Below are 14712 nucleotides of genomic sequence, written 5' to 3' on the forward strand. Positions count from 1 at the left end.
TCTCACACCCAGCCTCCGATGGAGGTTGTGGATACCAACATGTAAGGGACGAAGTTCTTGCGGTGGTGTGCCAGTGCTGCTTGCTAGGCCTATTCAACAAGGATTTGTTGGGAGGCGATGACCAAAGTTGCTTTTTTTGCACCGAGATGGCAGGACTGTGCTTGCAGCAGCCATATAACACGTGGAAAGATAAAGGATCAGTCACCTCAACAGTTCAACGTACGGTATGACAGCCTGAATTGCAGTAACGTCGTTCAGAACTTCCATGTTTTTGTGACATTAGGCAAGGGCAGCAGTCTGTGAAAAGCTCGATAACCTATGCAGCATCTGATATATAAGTTGTGTCCACACTTTTATGTAACAAATTACATGTAATTGTCTGTAATCGAACATGTCTCACAGCAGTTTTGTTATCGATCGTTTGACCAACCAAGATTCTGAAGTGATGGCAACAATGTGCGAAGTGATAACAAGTGACTATAACGAGGTGGGAAGGCCTGCAGAGGATAGAATAAAATAGGCTGTTCTGCTCATTGTGAAGGAAAAAAAACAGCACTACAAATGGACGAGGTCTGTTTTCTTCCTTAGTCCTCGTCCATTTGTAGCGCTGTTTTTTCCTTCACAATGATGAATCACCAACTAGCCCAAGTTTCTCTTCTAGTGCTGTTCTGCTCATTCTAGTTGCTGTATTTTTACAGTGGTAATAAAAATTGAGGGGAAAGTAACGTAGATGTAAATAATTACATTGCAGTAATCCCTCGGTTGATTTCATGGGGTAGCGATTAGTAACAGTAATTGGCTACTTTACTGACTGAAGTAATGGCACTAGCAGTTGTAAATGGTTGTTACTTTCTTTTCTGTAACATGTACAAGTCCGTGCACCGCTATACATTGGTCATTGTCGGTGATGCTTCAAGTGAGTCTGCATATTCAAGCAGGTCTCAGAAATCCATCAGTAACTGTACATTGGAAGACCATCACAGGTTCAATAAACCAGACTCTCATTGTGTAGGTATCCTGCCTCAATTTAATTGCTCGGAACTGGTACATCATGAGATTAGAAAAGGTTTTTCACTGACAATATTTGCCCCTTCTCGCAGTGTGCCAGTGAAGGTGAGGTGGATGGCAGGGTCACTAGGCTTCAGGGAGGATCAGGCGTCGGTTCCACCTTGGATGAAAACGACATTGACGAGGAGACCATGTGAGTGGCTGCTGCATTGACTTACTCTGATGTGATGCCTGCCAGCATGCCTCTAAGGATCATCCAAGATAGAAAGAGAGAGAATGGTTAAGGGAATGCTAACCTGAAAAGTATGTGTAAATTATGTTTCTAAGATACAAAAAAAGACAGTTGGCAAGCTTGAAAAGAATGACGTAGCTGCCATGGTGGCCCAGTGGTTAACGGTGCTTAGCTGCTGACTCGAAAGATGCGGATTTGATCCCACCCGCACTTGTCGCTCGCATTTCAGTGAAGGCGAAATGCTAGAGACCAGTGTACTGTGCAACGTCGGTGCACGTTAAAGAACTACAAGTAGTCGAAATTATCCGAAGTCCTCCCCTACAGTGTCTCTCAAAGCCCGAGTCACTTCGCGACGCTGAACCCCTCAAACCAACCCACTAATCTGGAAACATTTCTGTGAGGAAGGGGCAGTTTTGTGTGGGCAAGACTACGTTATTGCATTGCAGTAACAGTGCACACGTATGCACGAGATGTATGACAGATAGTGGTTTATCGCTCTGCTGCCCTGTCAGTTCTGACGAGTAACTACAGCCAAGCCATGTCAGCAGCTTCTGCGAGAAAACACCTTTGTGACCAGAACCATTCCAAGATTACTGACTGTGTTAAACACGCATGCTGGTTAAATTTACAGGTGAACATTGCAGACCCTGTTCATTTAACCGGGCTGGAGAAAAAAAATAGCTGAATTAACTGAATTTCAAATTAATGTAGAGACACGAAAATGATTATCATCATCGTCCTATTTTATGTCCACTGAAGGACGGTGGTTCGTCTCAAAGATAAAATTTACCCTGTCTCGCATGAGCCGACACCATTTTATGCTTGCATCTTGATCTCACTACCTCACCTAACCCTCTGCTGCCCCTGGCGGCGTTTCCCATGCCTTGGTATCCAATCCGTTGCCATCGGTTAACCCAAGCCGTCGCTCCTCCCAGGTCCGGCGATCGAGATGTAGAACATCAGCATGGCTCCCGACACAGTGCCAGTGGCGGAAGCAGTGGTGCCAGTGGCAGCTGCTGTCACTGGTGGAATCTTGGTGCCACGGGCAGCAGTGGATCCGCAGCCGGATCCATGGCCGACCCTAGCCGGGAGGGCTGCTCGTCGGCTGCTGCATCCCGTGAGGAAGACGACGAGTCTGTGCTCTTGCGCCTGCTCGAGCTGCAAGACCGCCGGGGTGTGGCAGCCGCTGCAACGCCGCTGCACCAGTGCCGTTCGAGCTGGAACCGTAAGGGAGCCTCTAAGGGTGAGTGGTTGCTGCTAAGAATAATCAAAGAAATAAAAAAAGAAATGGGGGGGTACGAAGGGCTTGATGTTTAGTTGAGTAGGCATCTCAGCAAAGCCAGCGTACATTGGAACCATGGGAAGCACTGCGAGAGCACGCAGTAAATGGGTGCCTTTGGCAAGGAAAAAACTGTTTGCGACTCATCCGGCATTGTATAGTGGCCATCAAGGCTTCAACCATTGAGTTCACTCACTATAGGTTTCACTGTCGAGGTCAGTCACGTGCATGCTGGCCACACAAGTTCAAGTTTTAGAACGCTTCAGACTGCAAAGACAAACTAGCAACTAGAGCTGTGCGAATAGCAAAATTTTGGATGCGAAGCGAATTCGAATATTGAAGTGCGAGTGCGAATCGAATCAAATATTTTTCTAATATTTCTCGAATATTTCTAGAATATTTTTCGAATACTTCGAAGCGAAATTGCAGAAACAAAAGTTAGAGAGGGTTCTAAGCATATTGTTATGAGATAGCAACATGAAAGTGTTTCTTTTCGCTAGGTTGATGAAGCACTGGCGGGGTCAGGCACGTAGCCAGGATTTTTTTTCGGGGGGGGCCCAAGGCCTAATTGTTCGAAAGAAAGTATTTCCATGGCAAAAATAAAACAAAAGTTGCCCGGGAATATAGAAGGCCGGACGAATTTCGGGGGGGGCCCGGGCCCCCCGGGCCCCCCCCCTCGCCTACGTGCCTGGGCGGGGTGGTGTTTCGTAGTTGTCTTATCAAGAATGAGGCAATGTAGAGGCCGGATTATATTTATGTACATGATTTGGTGCAACCAAAGTGTTGCCGACAACACTTTACATGTGATAGGCAAAGATGCCATTTCCTCAGCCTCTCCTCCTCTTTCAACTTCTGTGGAAGCCCAACTGATGTGGCAGACAAGGGTGTGCTCCCTTCAAGTCCGGAGTTCCAAATCTGCCTTGTAGACGTTGATATATAAGAACATTGGATGCTGAAAAGCTGCGGCTTCTAATTTTTCGGACTTCCCGCCCAAATTTCAGGTTCAAAACAGCATTAATTGAGCCCCAACCTCCGCCACATCTTTCATCTCCATGTTGGAACCAGCGTTTTCTTGAGTTAATACATTTGCGACCGTAGCAGCGCTTGAAAGGCAGCTTTGCCGCAATACCGGGGTGTGATGAGGTGAAGCATATTGAAAATCTAGGGACCACTTCCAAATAACGTTGACTGTCTCTTGGCAAAGTTCGACCGTAGCAGAGCTTGAGACACAGCTTTGCCGCAATACGAGAGTGCAATGAGGTGAAGCATATTAAAAATCTGAAGGGGTCATTTTCAGTTGGACGGTGACTGTATTTGTTTTTGGGAAGTTCGAATAGTAAAATTCCAGTGCGAATCGAATCGAATAGCAAGCACTATTCGAAAAATATTCGAAATTTCGAATATTTGCACACCCCTACTAGCAACACATGACAGACCAAGATCGTTCCATGATCATGTGTGTGTGTGTGTGTGTTCAGGCAAGCGGCGATCTCGAGAGGGTTGTCGGCACCTGCTTCTGCTGTCATTGCTGTCCAAGAGCGGGCACAGCCGGTCAGCCTCGGAGCCGGGGCCTTCGTCATGCGAGAGCCAGGCAGCAGCCCCACTGGTGGAAGACAGCCCCCCGGAGAAGTCGGGTGAGCTTGTGCACTGACCTCCTCTGCTGTTGATGCGGTGTTTTATTATGGGACAGTCATCGATAATTGAAAGACGAACAAGTTAGGGCAATGGTTCGCAAACGGGGATCTGTGGACACCTGGGGGGTCCACGAAGCCATTTCTGGGGGCTTGTGAGAAACCTATCCTTGAAAAATAAAAAAAGAACATGTTTTTTTGAGGCACACTATGTCCAATTGCAGTGGCCACTTCTGATTGTTTTTTTGTATGCTTCACCGCATATCACCTTTGCATTGCGGCGGAGCTGACATGTTTTTCCTTCTTCACGAGATGGTTGTAAAGCTTTTGTTGCAGTTTTCTACGACACCTGCACACGAGCATACTTTTTCTAGGCTTGCATATTTGAAGAGCAAACACAGCTGGAAACAGGTTTAATGTGGCTCAAGACCGCACAACTCATTGACAAGCTGTTGAGATTGAATTGGCATAGCACTTCAGTTTGACCATTCTTTGCCAGGGCGAAATAAAAGGCACCTATTGCCTTTTATTGTTGTGTTAATTTATGACCCTCCCCCTCTTTTCTCTCACTGCAAGGGGTCCCTCATCACTTCCTCTGGCCCAGAAGGGGTCCCAAGACATCCATGGCTGAGAACCACTGAGTTAGGGGCTAACTAGAATGTGTTCTTTTGTTTTTGTCAGTACATGTCATTTGGCAGCGTGATTTCCATTTCCACTGAAATCCCAGCTTGACATAGACTCACTCTCGAATGTTCGACGTACCGTAACTTTTGTTCAAATGGGTTTAGAACATGCATTCTTAATTTTGTGCATACAGTTCTTATTCAAGATTATTGTGATACAGTCGAGCCCGACTATATCGAACCCGTTTATATCAAATTATCCCGTATATCGAACAATTTCTAAGCACTGTAAATTTACATTGAGAATATATAGCAAAAGTTACTGTTACATCGAATGAAAATAGCAACGACAACCGATATGCTCCATGTGCCTCAAAAGTGCCCCAGCAAGTTGGCTTTCCCTCCCGGTGGCGGGGAAAACTGCCGGCGCCACCCTAGAAAAAGTGGTTTAGACCCGGTTGTGCACGGGCAAACACCCCCCTGCAAGAAATGATCCTGGCCCGCTCGCAGCGCTTACAGCCAATCAGAGGCCATCGTGCTTTCTTCGAGGCGCGGAGGCGGTAGAAGTGAGCGCCATTTTTTCTTTCTTTATGATTGTGTGCCTGCTGCTGCCTGTTTTCCTCGAGTCCTCATTCAGCGTGGTCCGTGCTGGTGGTGTTGCCTGTTGGTGCTCTGTGAACTTTATTGGCGCGCTGTCGTCCTGGCTTGTGCAAAGAGGCAGAATTTGCCGTTCGCCGCGAAACTCGCGAGCTGGCAGAGTTCCCGGGAGCTATCGACGGATCGACATTCGACGAGTTCGTCAGTGCGGACGATGATGTCGCCATCATGGGTGAACTACAAGATGAGGACTACGTTGCAGACGTCGTGCCGACCACAAGCCAAAGCGACAGCAATAAGGAAATTGACGATGGCCCATTGCCTACATCCTCCGAAGTGATTAGTGCACTTGTGTTGGTCCAGTCCTGGATTTTCTGCTGTGTCAACGACTTCGCTGCCTGCGACAGCACGCACGCCTCCACGTTGTCCAACGAGTCGGAGCAGCTGAGGCCGCAACCTTCCACATTCACGCAATAGCGCCGGACCAACGCAAGTGCACTAATCACTTCGGAGGATGTAGGCAATGGGCCATCGTCAATTTCAGTGTTGCTGTCGCTTTGGCTCGTGGTCGGCACGACGTCTGCAACGTAGTCCTCATCTTGTAGCTCACCCATGATGGCGACATCATCGTCCGCACTGACGAACTCGTCGAATGTCGACCCGTCAATAGCTCCCGGGAACTCTGCCAGCTCGCTCCAAACTTCGGCGGAAACACCTGCGGTGTCTTCAGTGCTGTCATCGGAATTTGGGGTGTCATCACCAGGCATGCGGAAGCCGGCATGCCTAAAGCAGTTCTGGATCGTCTCCTTCGTGACATCTGCCCACGATCTACTCAACATAGAAAGAGCTCCGAGCAAGTCGATCTTAAGCTCCCTGCCGACACGAAGGTTCTGCAGCAGCCTCTCCACCAGGCGCTTCCGATAGCCGGCTTTCAGTGCGCTTATAACGCCTTGATCCAGTGGTTGCAGTACAGACGTAGTGTTTGGGGGCAAAAAACACAGCTGGATGTTGCTGAAGGTCGTACTGCAGTGTTGCGATAAACAATTGTCCACGAGCAGGCACACCTTGCGATTTTCGCCTACCAAATCATCATTCCACGACGATAGCCACCTGCCGAAAAGCTCCCCGGTCATCCACGCTTTTGAGTTTGCTCGGTAGGTAACTGGAAGCGACAGCGCATTTCGAAAACACCGCGCTGCCGTGCTTTTCCCGATAACCAGAGGTCGAAGCTTTTTCGATCCGTCTAAATTAGCTGCCAACAGCACGGACACACGAGCTTTGTTTGCCTTGCCGCCGCAAGTCTTGTCGCCACGACACGCAAGTGTCTTGTTTGGCAACATTTGCCAAAATGGAGCGGTTTCATCCGCATTGAAGATATCTTGGGCTTGATATCTTGCTGCGATATCTCGCCAGTTTTCCTCGAGCCATTTGTCTACGCTGTCCAGGTCCGCCGCTCTGCTTTCACTTGTAACAGCTTTGCCAACGATGTCGTGCCGTTCTTTGAACCATTGGAGCCAGCCTGAACCGCCTTGGAAATCGTTCCTGCCAAGCAGGAAAGCAAGGTCCTTGGCTTTCTGCTCGATCATAGGGCCGCACACCGGGATGTTTCGCGACCGAACGTCCACAAACCATTTGTAAACGGCCGCTTCACCATCTTTGTACACAGCAGTGCGCACACGTCGGGTGCCACGGGCACCTGGCCTTTTGTCCGACTTGGCCCTGATGTCTGCCTTGTTCTTCAGGATAGTTCTCAAGGTGCTCCTTGGAATTTTGTACGCGGCGGCGATGTCGGACTTCTTTTCACCGTGCTCGACCCGATTTATGATTTCGAGTTTCGCGGCAAACGGCAAATTCTGCCTCTTTGCACAAGCCATGACGACAGCGCGCCAATAAAGTTCACAGAGCACCAACAGGCAACACCACCAGCACGGACCACGCTGAATGAGGACTCGAGGAAAACAGGCAGCAGCAGGCACACAAGCATAAAGAAAGAAAAAATGGCACTCACTTCTACCGCCTCCGCGCCTCGGAGAAAGCACGACAGCCTCTGATTGGCTGTAAGCGCTGCGAGCAGGCCAGGATCATTTTGTGCAGAGGGGTGTTCGGCCGTGCACAGCCGGGTCTAAACCACTTTTTCTAGGGTAGCGCCGGCAGTTTTCCCCGCCACCGCGAGGGAAAGCCAACTTGCTGGGGCACTTTTGAGGCACATGGAGTTTGATATATCGGTTGTCGTTGCTATTTTCATTCGATGTAACAGTAACTTTTGCTATATATTCTCAATGTAAATTTACAGTGTTTAGAAATTGTTCTATATACGGAATAATTTGATATAAACGGGTTCGATATAGTCGGGCTCGACTGTATGCTGATTTACTTTGTAACTCTCAGTTTAGGAAAATTTTGCTCCTAAAAAGCACATGGAATGTATGACATTTTAAAAACTACACATTGCACTAGAGAAATAATTTCATATTTGAAATCTTCACGCAAATATACATAAACTCAACGAGTTAGCATCTCAATTGATATAAAACTTAAAAGAAAGTTTCAAGACCTCCCCTAAATGGAGATTCCTATAGTTCCAGTAGTTTGTAGTTCTTAGAGGATAGATTGTGTGGGTTGAGTCGACTCCGAATGCTGTTTGTGATCTTGGGCGAATTCACGAAGCAATGGTAATGGTTCGATGATGACACGGCAATGAATTTGTCATTACACTGACTTATGAAGGAACGGAAGAAGGGGAATCGTTCCACGGGCTTGTTTCTTTGTTAGAAACAACTTCGTCAATCCAGCAGACAACGAAGCCAAAGGAAGCATAGGTGACATCATTTCATTGTTTGTCACTGTGGTGTAGTGATGATGACATAAATGGAAATGAAAAAGGTGTTGGACAAGGAAGCACCTTTGCATCGGTGGGGCATGAACCCACAACCTTCGGCTCTGCATGAGTACTTATCAAGTAGTCATGCTCAGCTGTACTCGGCAGAGACGAAAGTGTTGTGCTCACATGAGTTCTCTGCCAAGCCTAGATGCTAAAACTTCTATTACTACTGTGCACTTCTTGCAGTGGCCACCAACTACTCGTCTGAGCTGGAGCCCATCTCAGAGTTGCTGAACAACAGCCAGGAACTGTTTGCTGTTCCTGACGAGTCGTTTGCCGAGCTACCTCGCGTGACTTCGCCACAACAGCTGCTTGCTTGTGTCAGGTATGCTGAACTACGTATTCCTTTGGGCGTGGAGATAGAGCTACTGTAAACTCTCGGTAAATGGAAATCTCTTAAATGTAGAGCTGTGCGAATAGCAAAATTTTGGGTGCGAAGCGAATTCGAATATTGAAGTGTGAGTGCGAATAGAATATTTTTCAAATATTTCTAGAATATTTTCCGAGTGCTTCGAAGCGAATTGCAGAAAAAAAAAGAGAGGATTCCTAAGCATATTCTTATGAGATAGCAACATGAAAGTGTTTCTTTTCGCTAGGTTGAAGCGCAATATGGAGGCCGAATTGTATTATGTACATGATTTGGTGCAACGAAAGTGTTGCCGACAACACTTTACATGTGGTAGGCAAACATGCCATTTCCTCAGCCTCTTCTCCTCTTTCATCTTCTGTGGAAGCCCTACTGATGTGGCGTTGTGCTCCCTTCAATTCCGGAGTTCCAAATCTGCCTCGTAGACATCGATATATACAGTCAAACCTCGATATATCGAACACGGACATATCGAATTAGTGCCTATATCGAACGGTTCCTATATCACGTGGGAAATCGCATGCATTTTTAATTTTTTATTTCGAACGAAGTTTGACGTATAATGGATATATCGAACTCGGCCACCCCAAACCGCCCGCACTCCGTTGACAGGCGGCGAGCTTTCCCGCAACTCTCGAAAATAGCGGTAGCGCGGTGGGCGTTTACGACTGCTGCACACATCGATGGCGCCGAGTGCGCCACTTGAACGTAGCGGCATACGCACGCCGCAGCCTTGCAGCAATGACGCACTGCACTTGTTGCACCAGCTCCTCCTTGATAGTATCGCCAGGCATCCGTCGCATCGGTCGTTGTTGTGCTCGTGTGTTAGGCCTGCTGCGCGTTGTGGTGTGTGTAGCGATGGCTGCAGACGCGAAGAAACGGACGACCCTGACTTTTGCAGCAAAACTGGAAGCAATCCAGGCTGAAGGCGTGGGATTCGGACCTGGTGCGTCGGGGACGGAAGGTATGCCTTATCGTCGATAACTGCACGGCACACCACACCGATGCCCAGCTGAGCAACGTCGAAGTGGTATTTCTGCCGCCCAACACCACTTCGAAGCTCCAACCGTTGGACCAGGGCATTATCCGCACATTTAAGTCTATCTACAAGCGTCGGCTGATCGACATTTTGCTTGTAAGACTCCGGATGGGCCAAGATCTGAAGATCGATCTTTTGGGCTCAAGGCGTCGTGGGAAAACGTCAAGCAGTCGACGATAGCCAACTGCTTTCGGCATGCGGGCTTCGGTGGACGCACTGACGAAGCATCAGTGGAAGAATCCGAGGAAGCTGAGTTGGCATGCGCAGATGAAGAAAGCGAGCTCGCCGAAACGTGGAGCAAGCTGGAGAGCTTTGTTGGTGCGGAGCCGCAAAGCATGTGCATCGAAGACTTCGTTGGAGGTGACGACAGCACTGGTACAACGGCGGAGCTAACGGATGTAGAGATCGTCGCCGAAGCTACCGCTGAGCAGCCGAATGAAGACGCTGCCGAGGTGGATCCCGCAAGCGCTGATGGTGCCCCGCTCCCGACATCAGCTGAGGTCGTAGCCGCTTTGGCCCTTGCGCGCCGCCACTGCAGCGCGATTGAAGGCACCGGCCTTTCACTTGTGGATCGCCTGGACTATGTTGAGGACGCAGTCGTCAAACACGCCATTGCCAACAAAAAGCAGGCTACTCTTTTTCAGTATTTTAAGCCAACACAATAAATACTTTGTTTGAATCTTCAAGTGAGTATTTACTGCACCACGATTGGTTCGTTGGTTGTTTTCCACAAGTTCTTGACGCATTTTTTACGTGATTTTTTATATCGAATTCTGGATATATCGAACTATTTCGCGATCGCCGTGCCGTTCGATATATCGAGGTTCGACTGTAATAACATCTGAAATTTTGGATGGTAAAAAGCTTCAGCATCCAATTTTTTGGACTTCCTGCCCAAATTTCAGGTCCAAAACAGCATTAATTGAGCCCCCACCTCTGCCACATCTTTCGTCTCCATGTTGGAACCAGCGTTTTCTTTAGGTAATACACTTGCGACCGTAGCGGAGCTTGAAAGGCAGCTTTGCCGCAATACCAGGGTGCAATACCGGGGTGTAATGAGGTGAAGCATATTGAAAATCTAGGGACCACTTCTATTTTCAATCGGACATTGACTGTGTCTTGGCAAAGTTTGGCCGTAACGGAGCTTGAAAGGCAGCTTTGCCGCAATACGAGAGTGTAATGAGGTGAAGCATATTAAAAATCTGAAGGGGGCCCTTGGTATTTGTGCAAGGACATGTGCCTGCGGCACATGTCCTTGCACAAATACTAAGGGAAGGTAAGGACGACTCCTACATACAGACCGTCATATGAATACCAGGCCACTCTGGCATCACGGGTAACCTGCACGCCGACCGAGCAGCTCGAGGCTTCGTACACAACCGAGCGCTCCTTACGTAGACTGCAGCGGACCCGGAGCCAGTTGACCTCCAGTATGCCACAATACTGAATTACCACAGAGGGCGACGCCTACGGTATCCACCACTTCATCAAAAGCTTGCGACGAAGGAGGCCACTGCATGGCGTAGACTCCAAACCGGAACCTACAAAAACCTACACACACTACACCGCATGCACCCCACATCTTACAGGGATGAATGCCCATGGTGCGGGGCCACACCAACCCTGTACCACATTACATGGGAGTGCACACTACATGACCTCGAACACCACAACATGAACACCTCATGTGAGCAATGGGAGGCACTGCTGTCCAGCCCGGCCCTCGACGACCAGATCAGGCTCGTTCAGAGAGCAGAGCGGATGGCAAGAGCCAGCGGAGCCCTGGACTAAGGGCCCCGACCATCAGCAAGGCCCCTACGGGGCAATCCACAGGAGCTTTGCCTGTACATAAATAAAGTTTGTCATCATCATCAGTCAGACGTTGACTGTATTTGTTTTTGGGAAGTTCGAATAGTTCGAATAGTAATATTCCAGTGTGAATCGAATCGAATAGCAAACACTATTAGAAAAATATTCGAAATTTCGAATATTCGCACACCCCTACTTAAATGGAATCGCTGCTTGAATGGTACAGCTGCCTCTTCTATTATGATTGCTTTCATATTTTCTTATATGCATCTCTGTTGATGTCTCAGTAAACGGAACTCCCATTAAACGGAACACATTTTCCTGGTCCCTCCAGGTTCCGTTTAAGGATAGTCTGCTGTACTTGAGGAAAGAAATATGTTAAAGCTATGACAGCAGCTGCGAGGGGTGCCATAATGCATGGCCAGGCAAGGAGGAACTCCACGTTTGATTGCAGCGCAACAGATGTCAAGTCTGGCATGTTCCCACTGCTTACATGCTCTTCCATGACATGCGGATGCCATCCTGTATGTTGTACAGGATGGTATCATTCAGTAATGCGAGTGTCATTCAGTAATGTCAAGATGCAGCAGCGATGAGAAATTATTGGGGATGGGCGAATAGCAAATTTGAGGTTCGAAGCAAATCCGAAGCGAATAGTGACTTGGTCTAATAATTTCGAATCGAATAGTTCGAATAGTATTTACCACATTTTATTAAGAAAAATGAGCATTTTTGTCAAGACCCTTGCACAATATTTTTAAGGATTGGAACTAGGTATGAGTGAATGTCACCTTTTTGGTTTGAAATGAAGTGGAAGCAGCCTTGAATAGTATCAAGATTTGAATAGCAGTAGTGTGCAAGTTATAAGTGGTGCAATACCTTACAATTTAAAAATTGCTGTACTTAGCGCATATAAGCCCATATAACACACTTTTAAACTTAAAAAATATGTACATTTAACCTTGAAGTGTGGCTTCGCGGCAGTGCAGATGTCCCCTGGATGGGTGGTTTCACGGCACAGCAACTCGACGCTGCAGTGAAACCAGCTTTACAGGGGGTTATGTGCGGTCAAATATATACATGTATTCGTTCATTTCGAATTAAGTTTGTATCGAAGCGAATTCGAATGCTTTAATATTCGTTCGAATATTCGAAGCGCCCGAATATTCGCCCATCCCTCGAAATTATTTGTTAGTTATTAGTGAATGCTGCCAAAATTACGTGTCGTGCTGTAGCAGACAGTGTCTATCGATGAAGTCGGTGGAAGGTTTCCCACTGCTGGGCTAGGAAATCGGAAGAAGCAGTGGGTTGAGTTGACCACCACAAAAAGGCACAATTATTTCAGTCCAAAGTTACTAAAACTAAGGTGCAAAGATTTCAGTATTTGCTGTTAATAGTTACCATTGTGTCAGTTTCACATGCCAAAAATGTTCTTTTTTTTTTTCGCTATTTGTTGAGCATCCTTGATAGCACTGTATATTGTTCAAATTGCCACATATGCATTTCTTTACATTTTGCTGGCGACTACTCTCGGCATGAGTCACCATCACCACTTGGATCGCTCACTTGCAATTCTTAAACATTGTGGATATTAGCGAGTTTTTGATATTGATGTGAGCGTTTGTATTCAAATTCCATGTTCAATTCAAGTAGTGTTGTATGATCAGTGCCACCCAGCAATGCTGCTCAGCTGCAATCCAACTACGAACCAAAATTTTATAGCGGCTTAGGCGATGGCTTTCTAGAAGTCAAGGATGGCTGGCAGGTTCACGCTTGTTGTCCCCCATTTCACATTTCCTGGTTCACTCTGATGGGTCTCTGTGCCCTGGCCCTCTCTTTGTAGTGATGTCTTACCAAGACAGTCAAATCCAGAGCCAAAGCAAGCCAAGGACAGGAGGGGATCGCATGGAGATGTCGCTGCTGCTTCAGGAACCGCTCGAGTGTCTACTCAGGGAATAGCTGGTAAGCACCGCACAATGTCTGTTTCTTCACTTCTATTTTTGCTTGGGACCTTCATCATCGAAAGTTATTTTCAGATTGTGGCGCTTTAATGATTCAGGTTCTTAAATGCTGTGTTGATGCGGGTTCATTGGTAAGTACTGAAACTTGAAAGCAGCGCTAGTACAGGACACAGAATAGACGTGATGAGACAGGGAGCCCTGCTTTGTCACTTCTATTCTGTGTGTCATCCGAACGCTGTTTCCAGTTGTCATTCTGGTTCTTGTTTGTAACTCCAGTAGTACATGGCTTAGTGTACTTGTGCAAATGCAAGGCTTTTGCAATTATATGTTGTGAAAGGAAACTTTTTACTAATGTACAATACTGTGGTGTGTGATCCATGCATACATGTAAAATGCTGGGAGAACTGTGCTGCCCCTTAAGTTAGTTTTTTTTTTTTTCTGCAAGTCATCTCCTGAATGAAAGGAGCATTGGCTAAAAGGAGCTCCAGGTGTCTAATCTACCGTTTCAATTGATTCATGGTTTGCCTTTAATAATAATCAAGATGCACCATTTTAACAGTGATCACGAACGGATTTGACGTTCTAGATTTTAAAAATGTTATCTGGATACAAACTTAAATTAATAGCAACTGATACGACTTGCTTGGTGAATGCCTGCAATGAGGGGGACCAAAGTAACCAGAGATATATTTTGCTACAAAATCTGGTGGTTTAAAGGATGCTGAAATTAAAGGCAAATGGGTTTGAGGGATGATCATAAAATAACATTGAGGGATGAGTTGGAAAGCTGTCGCTAAGGTGAGTTATTAATGCGAAAGCATTATTTGCCCCTGTGAAGCGAAAAATCCTGCGAGAGGCATTACCACTTAGGCCCGTATTCACAAACCATCCTTATCTTAACGCTATAAGGCGGCCTTTCGTAAGGAAGGGAAAAGTATAAGGATAAGAAAAGGTCTCACTTCGTTTCGTAAACTCGCCTTATTCGGTTTTAAGGTAGCCTTACGAAAGGCGGCCTTGTCATCATAAGGAACGAGCATGGGAGCGAGGCTATGAACTTTTACTGGCTCATTGTTGGTTTATTAGCAAGAAAAAAAAGCTGTATGCTCCTCAGAACAATAAGAAAAATGCAGGAACGCATACCCGTGCAAGTTTCGGTAAGAACGCGCCTCGTCTTGCCGCGCCGTTTGCTCCTTTTCTTTGTTAACCTTTTACCGTTGTCATAGCAACCGGCGGCTCGCGTAGACGCGCCGGCACATGCGGAGACAGACGCGCCGGTCCACGAAGC

At 47.1% G+C, this 14712-nt stretch overlaps 1 protein-coding gene across 1 annotated transcript in view; it reads left to right on the plus strand.

The window, feature by feature from the left end:
* LOC119390438 (E3 ubiquitin-protein ligase TRIM37-like) overlaps window positions 1-14712 on the plus strand; it is a 68313-nt gene that overhangs the window by 47611 nt on the left and 5990 nt on the right. The window contains 5 exon segments of the mRNA XM_037658060.2: window positions 1101-1201; window positions 2176-2483; window positions 3998-4153; window positions 8438-8576; window positions 13310-13428. Of these exon segments, the coding sequence (XP_037513988.1) occupies window positions 1101-1201; window positions 2176-2483; window positions 3998-4153; window positions 8438-8576; window positions 13310-13428 (823 nt within the window).

This window comes from Rhipicephalus sanguineus, chromosome 4, assembly GCF_013339695.2.
Source record: "Rhipicephalus sanguineus isolate Rsan-2018 chromosome 4, BIME_Rsan_1.4, whole genome shotgun sequence".
Lineage (NCBI taxonomy): Eukaryota > Metazoa > Arthropoda > Arachnida > Ixodida > Ixodidae > Rhipicephalus > Rhipicephalus sanguineus.